At 38.3% G+C, this 12,558-nt stretch overlaps 1 protein-coding gene across 1 annotated transcript; it reads left to right on the top strand.

The window, feature by feature from the left end:
* Positions 1-2,482: 2,482 nt before the first annotated feature.
* On the top strand, positions 2,483-12,405 carry parp10 (poly(ADP-ribose) polymerase family member 10). The gene is made up of 11 exons (XM_069682009.1): positions 2,483-2,549; positions 3,762-3,937; positions 4,419-4,658; positions 4,752-4,982; positions 5,074-6,098; positions 6,244-6,456; positions 8,133-8,259; positions 8,337-9,350; positions 9,956-10,089; positions 10,161-10,335; positions 10,428-12,405. Exons 2-11 carry the CDS (start codon positions 3,763-3,765, stop codon positions 10,724-10,726), a joined length of 3,633 nt encoding a protein of 1,210 aa, XP_069538110.1. The 5' UTR covers positions 2,483-2,549; position 3,762; the 3' UTR covers positions 10,727-12,405.
* Positions 12,406-12,558: the final 153 nt, after the last annotated feature.

Here is a 12,558-nt window from a genome sequence, read left to right as displayed (position 1 = left end):
CCAGTCTATTAAAAAACAGCCCCTTACCAAAGTTACTTAAAGTACACTTTATACTATTGACTATATAAACATTGTATATGTCTTATAATAATATTCTTTCCTTTCCATCTTTCTTCTTTAATAAAGTTATTTATGTAACTGTAAACTTATGTAAGGAAATGAGAATACACAAAGGAACCATTTTTTTGTATGAATTCCAGATGCTTCTGCAGGTTTGGATTTCCAGATCCACATTTTTCAAATTTGTCTATAAGTTTTTGCATGACAGTCATGGTGTCTTGCTTATTGCTCATTGCCCAAATATGTGATGAGGTAAGTTGAAATACTGGTTGAAGTAAGCTCCATACCTGACTTCGACAAACAAGAGCTACTCAGATTCTTTAGTGCAGTGTAATAACTTTACAAGGACAACTTGCTTTATGTTTTATTCAACTGCACTTTCAGGATACTGTTATTTATAGGACATTTGGATCTGAACTTGAAATTGAACAAAATCCTCAGCTGCACAAATGAATAAAACTGGTGTGCATGATGTTTTATTATGCTTTTGTTCATGTCTGCTCCAGGTTAGTGGGTTTGGATTCACTGCAGACCAGTATGGAAACTGGCAGCTTTACTGGGAGGAGAACCATTTGGCCAGAGTTCATGACGGAGATTACAGATATGTAGTCATTCTGCTGCTGGCAAACAAACACACAATCTGAATGTTTATGGGCAGGCAATATCAAGCCCATATGTGCAGCGGGATGACTCCAATGCGTATCTTTTCATTTCACGCTGGAAGAATGTTTTTGTCATCGTTTCCAAAGACATTCTCACATGAACTCTTTAACTCTGGTCTGTCCGGTTTCGTGTCCATCACTTAAGCTACTGTTTGAGAAATGTCTTTTACATTGTCAAACCAACAGAACTTCTTTCTTTGAGCAATGTGGGAGGAAGGCTACATTGCCACTCCTACTCAGAGAGTCCCATAGATAAATACAGTAAATGTTTTCTCTTCTCGATTATGAATGCCTGAAGGCTGACAAAAAGTGAAACCACAATAATTGTTCAATTCAATTTGTTCAGCCACCTTTTAGTGACAGTGATGTTCATTCGTTTTGAAGGGGACACTGTCACCTAGTGGACAGAACATCCCTCTGCATTAACATCAACTAACCTGTCCTTTATGCGCCTCATGTGATAAGTTAATATTTACTGACTGTTCAATGTTCAAACATAAGTGTAAAGTTTATCACACTCCTGTGTGTGATAAACTTTTTCATCCATTTGAAGTCTTAAATGTTCATTACAGTCCCCTCTCAAAAAAATTCAATGTTCAATCATACATATGCTGCTTCTAATGAAAACATTTATAGTTTATGAGTCTAAAAATAGATCTGTACTTACCTTTCAATCCAATATAAAGACTGCTCATTTATCTGACTTAGATCTATTGTATGTATGACTCAGCCTAACAAACTCTATTCAAATAACTTAAAGCTCAGTACTGAATACTGATCATCCATTTAAGTTTATAGTGATAGCACTCATACATATATAACAACGTTAAATTAATGCTGTTCATGCTTCTACCATTGTGCCTGCACTTTTTATTGTTTAAAATACTTAATGAGGGCTTCATATCAAACTATAACTTTAATAGGATTCATATTTCCAAGTAAGTGTATAAGAGCCTCATTCTCTCTTCAATCAATCAATCAATCAATCAATCAATCAATCAATCAATCAATCAATCAATCAATCAATCACTAATAATTTATATGTTGCCAAATCATAACCAAAGTTATCTCAAGACACAAAAAGGCCTGGTCTAGACTGTAGTCTTTTTTATATTTAGGGAGAGACCCAACATAAGTCCACCATGAGCAGTACTTAGCAACATTTGGCAGCAGTGGCAAGGAAAAACTTCCTTTTAACAGGCAGGAACCTCAAACAGAACCAGGCACATGTTGAACAACCATCTGCCTTAACTGGACCTATGATTTTAGAACACTGACTTCTTTTAGATTTCACAAGGCCTGTGATGATTAACTGAAGAAATGTGCTTTAGCTCTGTTTAAAAATTCTCAGAAGTAATCAAAAACTATATGCTAAGAAGAAAGTGAACAAGTAAGCAATTGGGTCTTTAAACTGCAATTTAAAAATAAACCTTTACTTGGCATGTCCTTGTCATACATACAGTATATGTATACTTTATAAAATACAATACAATGATTGTGCAATAATACGATATATTATATTTATATATAATATGCACATTTTATATAATATAATATAATATAATATAATATAATATAATATAATATACTAGCTTTATAAAGTAATATAAAAATTGCTTCTAATGCATGATTTAGTGACACTTCTTGTTAAAGAAGACATTAAAACGGACCAGACGTGACAATCACAGTATGCTGGCTGTTCCCCTTTAACACGTGCAGCTGATGACGCCATCCGCTGTTCAACAAGCAGCACAACAAGGAAGTGCATCGGAGTCGCCAGTTCAACCCGTACAGAACGAGCTTTTGGTCAAATGTTTTCTCCGTAAGGTAAGCTACGCTGCTGTAACTGTCAGTCGGTCCTTTGTGGAATTGTGTTTTCTCATTCTGTCGCCAGACTTAAAAGCGATTAACTACATCTGCAGTATCTAAACATGGCAACTATTGCTAATAGTTTCACTTTCTAGTTGGCGAAATTACAGAACAGCAAGATACTGGAACTTCAGATAAACTACGCAGTAAAAAATATAATCGAACTGTGCCTGTTTCTCAATATTTAGAGAGAATGGTTCTCTATGAAAATCCACAACTAAACATATTGCTACTCGAACATTGTAGCATTCAGGGCCAAGCTTCCTGTTAGGTAGCTTATCAGTGTCATGTAGGCCACAATCACTACTATGACAGGCTTAGGTTTCAGTCTCCCCAAGTTTACGTGAAGAAATTCTTAATGGCTTCAGCCTTTGTTTTCCTGCAAGTTTACCATAGCAGACTGAATATTCTCGTAAAATTTGTATAGTAAATAAGTTCTATAAGCAGTAAGTACCATAAGAACCACTCTATTTCTTTCTTTCGTGACAAAATAGAGCAAAACGTGTGATCTGTCCTGTATTCAGAAATAAAACCCCAAATTATGTTAATGACTTGTTTTAGTCAATGTATTACAAAGTTAATGTAACAAAATCAACACGTTTATTTAATATGTTCTGGCAACTTTCAGACGGATAACCCAGACACTTAGTTGTGTGTTAAATGTTTGTTGCCTTGTTAATTTTAAAATAAGCATTTGAGCATAATCTTACACTCAATGTTAGATATTTTCTCAGATATTTTTTTTGTAAATATTAAATATATATCAGATAGTAAAGAGTAAAGTTCATGGCCATATATTTCAGTCAAATATTGTTATTATCATCCTATAGGTTTTTAAAATATATGGTCTGGAGTATTTCATATTTTATGCTGTGACAGCTTTTGATATCGAACTGTCATTCATGATATATTAAGGATTTGGAAATATGATGGTCTTCTGGACCTCACTACAGCTTTCCAAAACAAAGGGATATGTTTAAATTGTTGCTTTTACTGACTTTGTAATGTTGGTCTTACAGATAATACATTTAAAGTAAAATAAATCAGACACAAGAAGCATTAGTAATGCCTGTATGGAGACTGAACACAGTCTTAGAGGCTTTCAGCCTTCTGGTGCAGGCATTTACCCCTGAAGATGATATAGTAACCATTATGTTTTTGTGTTTTCAGGATGCCTGTTGAAAGCCCGGAGGAGAGGACGGTGGAGGTGCTGGCCCTGCCTGCAGAAGTGGACGAGGAGCTGCTCTTTCTGTACTTTGAGAATAAACGCCGCTCTGGAGGAGGTCCACTCGTCTCTGTGGAGAAGAAGGGGGACCGAGCCATATTGGTGTTTGAAGAGGCAGAAGGCAAGTAGCAACATGAAGTGTATTTGTCAATATTTGTGATTTGTCAGCTTTTGACGTGCAATGAATTCAAAACGTTCCTGTTTTTTATCCAAATATCCTCTTAAACCTTGACAACTAAAGGAACACAAAAAAGGATATAGTATCTTCTCCTGAGGTTTTATTTTTGGAAAGTTTCAATAATATAGCATATATCTTTTCATCTGATTTTATATGAGCTTCTGCAGTGTAAATCTAGCAGTTCAAGGAGAAATGGCATCTTACAACTTCATAAAACAATCAATAAAAAAAAAAAAATCTCTCTACAATGAACCAGGATCCCTGTAGCTATAAAAACTCTTCAAAAATCACTCCTTGCTTCCTCCAGAAACAGGGAGAGAAAATGCTTATTCATTACAATGAAGGGAAACAGTGCCTTATTGTGTCATTAATAAACTGAATGGTAGTTGTACAATCTACATTTCTGTTCTGATTATTTTGACAGCTGCCGCCCAAGTTCTGGCTAAAGGGCACCACGTTCTGCATAATGTTGAGCTGAGTTTGAGAAAGCCGGCTACAAAGGACCCATGTAGACTGCTGCTGCGGGGGACCAACCCCCACACCTGCACGGAGATGATAGAGCTCTTTGTGGAGAACATGGTGGGGCTGAATTTATCTGACTTCAGTCTCCATCCCTCACCGGGGAGAGATCTCATCCTGATTCACTTCAGCCAACCGTGCTCTGGTTGGTGATGTATACTTTTTTAAGAATAGTAAGAGTTTCAAATTGCCATTTTCTGTCATGGTATTGTTTTTAATATAATTCTTTGTTTTGTAGATTTCCAAAGTCTTAGTACTAAAATATCCAAGAGGACACTTGATGGAGCCAAGTTGACTCTTGAACAGGTTGAGCAAACTGACTCCATCTTGGTGAAGAACCTGAATCCTGGCACCACTTCAGACCTGCTCACTTTGCACTTTGAGAACAAGGGAGGTGGGAGTGAAAAGGTGAAGGAGGTCACTAGGCTTTCAGAGGGTACAGCCAAAGTGTCCTTTGCAAATTATGAAAGTAAGTTTTGTATTAAACAACCATTAAAACTCTTGATGTTTAATTGTTTTCACTGACATTAACAACATATCTTCTGTATTTCTTCTATGAGCTGTTGACCTGGTCCTGGATCAGCCTCACAAACTGGATGGTGCTGATCTTGTAGTGATGCCATACTTCGACTTTCTTCAACCTGCACAAAGTTCTACCTTACAAGACTCTGCAGTTGGAGGCCAAGATACAACTGAGAGAAACCATGAGGATCTGAGTGATACTCCCATGCAGACCAGTACTCCTATTGTGGTCAATGCAAACCCCCAGTCCTCCTCTCCAATGGCCTTGGAGCCCCTTTCTGCCCATGGAGCCATAGAAGAGGACGCAGTGGAGGTCATGGAGGAACAAACGCAGGAAGAAGATGCACTACCCAGTCATATTGCAATTGCTGACCCAGTAAAACTCACTTTGTTTCATCTCAGCACCTTAAAACAAGACATTGAAAAGGTTCACCCAGATTTCATTATCCAAATCAAAGACGATGGTGTGCATGTCGCAGGTAATGACAGACATAAATTAGAGCAGATAAAACAAACAATCTTGGACTGTTTCGGCAAAATGGCTGAGACCCATTTGACCCTTGACCCAGAGGAGGCAAATTTCCTAGCAAGGAAAGATGTTAAAGAGCGTTTAGTGAAAACCATGAATCAAACTGGGTTATCGTCTGTGTACACTATATCAGATTGTAATGTTGTGGTTAACTCCCTAAGCCAGAACTCGGCTAACCAGGCATGTAGCTTTTTAAAATCCCAGCTGTGTCACTTCAGCATACCGGTGGTCGCGGAATATGAATGCATGTTCTATTGCAGGGAATGGACTGAGTTCCTGCAAGCTCTGAGTTTCTCCTTTGTAAAGGTGTCAGAACGAGGAGAGAATATTAATGTGTTAACTCTGAAAGGGATGGAGAGTGAGAAGCAGACTGCAATCCTGCAGTTTCTTACTACACCCATTGAAAGGGAGACGGTGATCTCTATGGAGCCAGGCATTCTGAAATACATCCAGAACCATTGTCATCATCTGTTGGCTGACATGGACCAAGTGTCTATTTTCCCACTAGAAGCAGAAGACGTTTGTGGGTTAAAGGTTTGTGATGCATCAGTATCGCATGCAGAAATTCCCTTTTTAAAAACAAAACAATAATAATTTAGTCCTGTTTCAAATTATTATGGAAAATCTTTGAATCATCAAATTATTTCATGTTTGTCGCATTTGTGAATGTACCTGATAGATCCACGGCCCTGCCATTGCCTGTCAAATGGCTGAGGAGGTTTTGCAAGGTATCGTTTCCTCCATCCTCACCAGAACCATCACAGTAAATGCTCCTGGAATAACCCGCTTCTTTGTCGAAGAGGAGTGCAAGAGCATCCTGAAGGAGATGGAGACAAAGTTTCAGGTCTATATCAACCCCAAGCACGAACCCTGGCAACCCCTGCCACACCAGGTAATATAATAATGAAACAAAGCTGAAGTTTTCTTATCTTTTTCTTTCTTCTGTGTATACAACACAATGAGATCCACACTTCCTCTCTTGGCAAGTGTCATTCAGATTAAAGCGCTGTGTGCCTTATACAGTAATAGCCTGAGGCTGAGTTAAGCAGCACACGCAAGGTAAAAGAAAAACACGAAGTCTTTGCTGTGCTGTGAAACAAGTCTTGTGCTGTTAGATGTGTTAGCTTCACTGCTTTCTCTTCTTACTGCTGCTGCTTTTTTGTTATCTCCGGGTCAGTGGCCACACAAACACAAAAACCAATGTTAATGTTCAATGTTACTGCATCACTGCTGGCCCTTTCCAAAACCTACCAAAATCTGAAGTTACTTAAATGCACTTTCTAACCCTCAAGGCGCTGGTATGGTATCAAATTTCAGTTACAGTATGAGGAGAGAGGACCGGATGCATGTGCATGTTATGACTTGTCGGAAACTCTGACATTTGAGACAGCAATCTGTTTATGTTCTATGATTTGCTAGTTCTGTATTTAAACATTTTGCCTTTTTGCAGCTCATGCCTTGCTCTGATTGAGAGTCACTGCACCCTAACTGAAGGCACTAAATTATTTCACTGCCAGATTTTAAAATACAAACAAAAACAAGGCAATTCTTTCTCTGTATCAGCAAATTAAAGCCCCTTTTCCCTGGCACCTGGCTTTTTGGCTTAATGGGAAAGGTTACAATTGGCATTCAGACCCAGGTCAAATGACTCTGCAGTAGACCGGGGTAATTATCGCCACGCCTCCGATCAGCATTGATGGGAACACAAAACCCACTAATCGTCACGCTAATCTCCTACCCCTTTCCGGTGCGATGCTGTGCTCCGTCAGTAACTTCTGTGACTCTTTGTCATCTCAGCTACAAATTTGGCCCATTTCCATCCAAGCAGCGCTCGAACATCGTTCCAAATTTGTCGCCGCCGAGTTTTATAAATAGATACAATAAAGACCTAACCACAGAAACATCTTCACTGTTCACTACATGTTTACTACCCCTATATCTGGCACGTTTGCAACGCCAGACGGTGACGCAGCAGAAAAGAGACCAAAAGCAGACAATCTGCATCTACAACGGGTCTTCCCGGGTCTGAAAAACCTGTGTCAACGTGCAAATTGCAGTGGGAAAGGGGTATAAGAAGCCAAAATCATTCCATTACTTGGAGCGCTGTGGCCTCACAGCTTGAAGGTTCCTGGTTCGAATCCTGGTTCGGACATAAGGGGCTTACTGTGTGGATTTTGCATGGTCGCCCCATGCGTGGGTTCCCTCTGGGTTCTCCGGCTCCTACAAAGACTGCTTGTTAAGTTAATTCCTGTCTCTAAATTGCCCCTAAGTGTGAATTTGAGTGTGATTGATTTTCTGTCTGTTTGTGTCAGTCATGTGATTGACTGGCAATCATTCCAGGATGTACCCTGCCTCTTGCCCAGTGACAGCTGGAATAGGCTCCAGCCCCACTGCAGCCCTGAACTGGATAATTATTAGCTAAGACCAAGATGGAGTATAATTAGTCTTGTAGATTTTCTTCCCTCAAAGTTGAAAAATGGTCAGCAATTGTGAAGGGATATAGACCACTGATATGTTCCTTTTAATGTGCAACATTCTGTGTTCACTCAAATGTATTTATTATTTCAGGACGTTTTTGAAACTGCATGGACGTTGATGTCCCACAAAAACTTTAAGCGAGTGTCTTTGGATGATTCTGCCCACGAGTTAAAATTGGATTCAATGCAAACTGATGAGAATGGAGCTGCAGACAAAGGTAATACCTATCTCTTAAATAAATTATTTATTTCATATTTCTGTGCAGTGCCAAACATTCTGTATACCTCTTTTTAGGCCTTTTGGAGGAGGCAAAAAGAATTGTCTCAACCATTGATGAAAGACTCGAGGAGGGGGTGTCCAATTCAGACGGACTGGATGACTTGGATAATGAAGACCTGTACACAGCAGAGGAACCAACTGACCTGACAGACCAGGACCCTGATGTGATAACTGTCGATGCTTCTCTGCCCTCAGCTGAAGGTAATGCTACAGGTGGGCTACTAGATCTGAATGATGGAGCTCTGGGACTGTCCAGGGACCTTGAGGAAGAGGCCCAACTGTCTCTAGCCATCCAGTACTCTATGGAGTCAAGCCATTGGTCCCTGGAGGATGAGGAGGAACAGCTACAAAGAGCCTTAGAGCTGTCCAAGTCGATGATCCATCATGAAGTTTCCTCTAGCAGTACTGATAAGAGCCCCAAAGTGGACAAGCCTGGAAAGGTCATGGATATGTCCATAGAGGATGCCATCAAGGCAGCCAGCACCATACAGCTAGTTGTTTTTGCAAGTTATAACTCTGACCTGATTCGGGTGGACATAGCCTTTGGGAAAAAAGTTTCCCAGAGACAGGTTGAGGAGAAAGTAGAGCACAGGACTGTGAAAAACATGTCAGATTACCACAGGAAGTGTCTGGAGATGATCAAGAGGAAGCATGCAGTCGAGATTACGGTCCAGGGTACCATAATTACTGTTTCTGGCTTCAAGGACTTTGTACCTGGTGGACTTTGGGATGTGAAACTGCTGGTGGAGAGACTCTCTAACGCTGTATCCGACCGGGAAATCCTGAAATCTGTTCAGTGGATGCATCACGATCCAGTCTCTTCAGATACGACTCCTTACTCACCAGATGCTACTGTATTCATTGAGAATATTTGGAGGAAGAAGCTGACAAAGGTTGATATCTTACTAGACAATCAGCCTCACACCTTAAATTTCGAGAAGATGCAAGAATACAACATAGCTTCAGGGAAATCTGTGAAAATCTCCAGGAAGTTGGTCGATATTGGGGATTTGGATGAGGAGGTAGCAGGTAAAAGGAATACTAATGTACATGAAGCCTTGAAAAAGTGACGTGAAAGATTATCAGACAATGATAAGACTGAATATGCCATTTTAGCTGGCCTGCTATTGCTAAAAAGGTTGGCGAGCTAACTAAAAAACAAAGCTATTTTTTCTCTTCGTCTCCTATCCTTGTCATGAACCATAGTGAAAATAACTCTTGAACTTATTTGTGTTATCCTTGACGAGTGTTTTCTTTCAAACTGAATGTGAAACTAAACTGAAAGACTCTTTAAGTTCTCTTACCAAACTCAGTTCATGAGTGTTGGCTTGCTGGCTAAAAAGCTTTTGCTACTTTTTGTAGGATTTTTACATCTATGTTACATCAGTATGTGATACAGTATACGGATGACTGATGTTGATATTGAAAGGTATTTTTTGTGTGTTATATTTTAAGTAAATAATGGTATTCTTTAATGTATTCTGTTATTTTTTTGACCAGTCTGATCATCTTTTACTGCATTTTGCAAGATTTATGTTCAAAATCTACATTGATAAATGAATGGAATTATAAAAACCTCAAAGTCTAAACTAAAAAATGAATTACATGATTAAGATTAAATATTCTGTCAACAGAAGAGGAATACTCTCTGCTGTCAAACCTGCCTGAAGCAACCAAAGTAGACGAGGAGTCTGATGAATTTCAAAATGTGGTGAAAAACTTCTATGAGACCATACAGGAATATCACAGCAAAATCAGAATTATACAGGTAAAACAAAATTCCACATTTTTTGCAACAAACTATTTTTTGTGTCTGCTGTAACAATACGATTTCCCCAGGTGGAGAAGCTCATGAACCGACTTCTGTACAATCAGTACAAGTTGAAGAAAGCCAGCGTCCTGCAGCGTGCCACATATCCGGTAATTGAACGAATGCTTTACCACGGCACATGTGAGAAGAGTGTGAAAGAGATCTGCGTTCACGGATTCAACAGAAGCTTCTGTGGAAAGAATGGTAGGGTTTTTTTTATTTTACTTTTTTTTTTGTTTGACTTAGTTTGTGTTATCTTGGGTATTAATTGCTGTCATTTTGGTTTGTTTACGCAGCCACAGTCTACGGTCAGGGGGTGTATTTTGCTGTCAACTCTGCGCTGTCTGTCCAGGATCAGTATTCACCCCCAAACGCAGACGGACACAAGTTTGTTTTTGTGTCAAGGGTATTAACTGGAGACTACACTAAGGGCTGCCATTCGATGAAAACGGCCCCGCTGAAGGAAACCGGAGATATTCCCCTCAGATACGACAGCGTGACTGACGACATCACCAAGCCGTCAATGTTTGTCATCTTCAACGATACGCAGGCGTTTCCTGAATATCTCATTACATGCCAGAGAATCTATCGCTGAGGAAAAGGATAAGGCTTCAGATAATGAGAAGAAAGTATCATGAAAAAGACTGCTTTTGTTTTAATGTTCCTGCCTTGATTTTTTTTAAAGTGCATTTAAATTACAAGGGCTAATGTGTTTTAGTGTACAGTTGGCATTTTACTTTATTTTGTAATTTTTTTTCTTGTTGATTGTTTGATGTGAAGCTCCACTTTCTTTTGTTAATCAAGTCTGTTCAACAGAAACTATGTAAAAATGTGTGATTCAGTATGACACCTCACTGGTTTAAGTCATTTGATTCTTGCTGAAATTGCTCACCAATAGCAGTGGCTGTTGTTGCTTAAACAAAAAAAAAACTAAAAAAAAAACGTTTAGGATTTTAAAATTAACCATAATTGATGCTGCACATATTTCATTATTTAGCTAAATACAGCTAATTGTATTTATGTGAATATGACAAAATGAGAGTTTTGATATGCGATTCATGTTAAAGCACCCTGCTGTCTAACTGCAATTATCCAATTTATAGTATAAGACTATAAAAACATAGCTTTTGTTATATGTATTGATTGTTTCTGTTAATTGGATTTCCATGAAGTGACTCTGTAATGTCCATGTTTTTTCTCTGGTCACATGAGAACAATTAAAATAACTCTGATGACAGCTCCTAAATGTAGTTCCTGTAACTACCTTGTATGTTTAGAGTATAGCTGGTGATCCAAGTCTTCTGTTCTACCATAAATAAAAAAATTCTATGTTCACACTATGAAGAGAAATTAGGCTTTGGTTGAAACTAATTACAGTTATCCTTTATTATAGTGTTGGTTTTTTTGATGGGTTTTTAGCCATCCATTCTATACACTATGTAAATCTTTACCCTTATTCATTCGTCAGATCTACTGCACACCTTAAAGGAATGCTGATTGTAACTTTGATGTAGAATAATCTATCCTGTATACCATGTGACAACAGGGTGTTGATTGTCATGTTCATATTTCTCTGACTTACTGCAGAGAGCACAGGCTGTGTGAAGTCCCTGTTCAAGAGGCCTTTTTTTTTTCTTTCTGTGATTTTGCCCATGAATGTGTTTACCAAAGAGTTTTTAAAATCTGGATTATTTTACAAAAACTGTTAAAGCATTTTTTTTAAGATAACATAAAGAATTGAGTATTTGGAAGGATCATTATTGTTTGTAAGAAAAATAAAAAATCTTCAAATGAGAAGTCATTGTCTCTTTGGAACATTATTAAAGATCAGCCATTGCTTAGCCTGAAGCTGGTTTTACTTGGTGCTAGTGGCTTATTATATTCAGTTGTTTCTTATAAAATGTCTTGGCCACTGTATAGAATATTTACTAAGGAGACTGTTTGATGACATGATTGCACACACACCGGTCACGAAAAAGGGACCAAAGTAACATGCAGTAGTTCCAGACTAATGTATGCCATTCAGTATGTTGTTTCATTACTGTTATATTTTCATAGTTTTCCACACTACAACAAGCTGTATGACGGAATGTTGTTAGGTTAAATATGTGCTGGTAAACTGCACGTTGTTTTTCTACAACTGAAGGGTTTGTAACAAAAGAGAGGGCAAAAATAATAACTGAACTGAACTGAACTAACTTTTACCCCACCATTTAAATCTAAGGATCCAAGTGGATCTGCAATAAATGTAAATGATTCACCTTTGGAATTTGTTTTAAATAAAATAATAAACACAATAAGTCAAACTTGCCTATTTGTTGTTGTAATGGCATTCCAAATACTGTCCCAGTGTAGACCTCTGATTTCAAAGAGAATATAAAAAAAACTTGATATTTTCTTCTGTACCTTTAAAAAATTGCAATAACT

Source organism: Semicossyphus pulcher, unplaced genomic scaffold (assembly GCF_022749685.1).
Source record: "Semicossyphus pulcher isolate SPU_LCO1_2020_fin unplaced genomic scaffold, fSemPul1.0.p SCAF_5, whole genome shotgun sequence".
NCBI classification, from domain to species: Eukaryota; Metazoa; Chordata; class Actinopteri; order Labriformes; family Labridae; genus Semicossyphus; species Semicossyphus pulcher.
This window is presented reverse-complemented; position numbering and strand designations above follow the sequence as displayed.

What these genes read in the sequence shown, in the direction of transcription:
- parp10 (XM_069682009.1), top strand. Translation starts at nt 3,763, where the DNA reads ATGCCTGTTGAAAGCCCGGAGGAGAGGACGGTGGAGGTGCTGGCCCTG. An exon ending in GGTGTTTGAAGAGGCAGAAG is followed by an intron (nt 3,938 to 4,418) that starts GCAAGTAGCAAC and finishes TTATTTTGACAG; the next exon opens with CTGCCGCCCAAGTTCTGGCT. An exon ending in AAGACGTTTGTGGGTTAAAG is followed by an intron (nt 6,099 to 6,243) that starts GTTTGTGATGCA and finishes TGTACCTGATAG; the next exon opens with ATCCACGGCCCTGCCATTGC.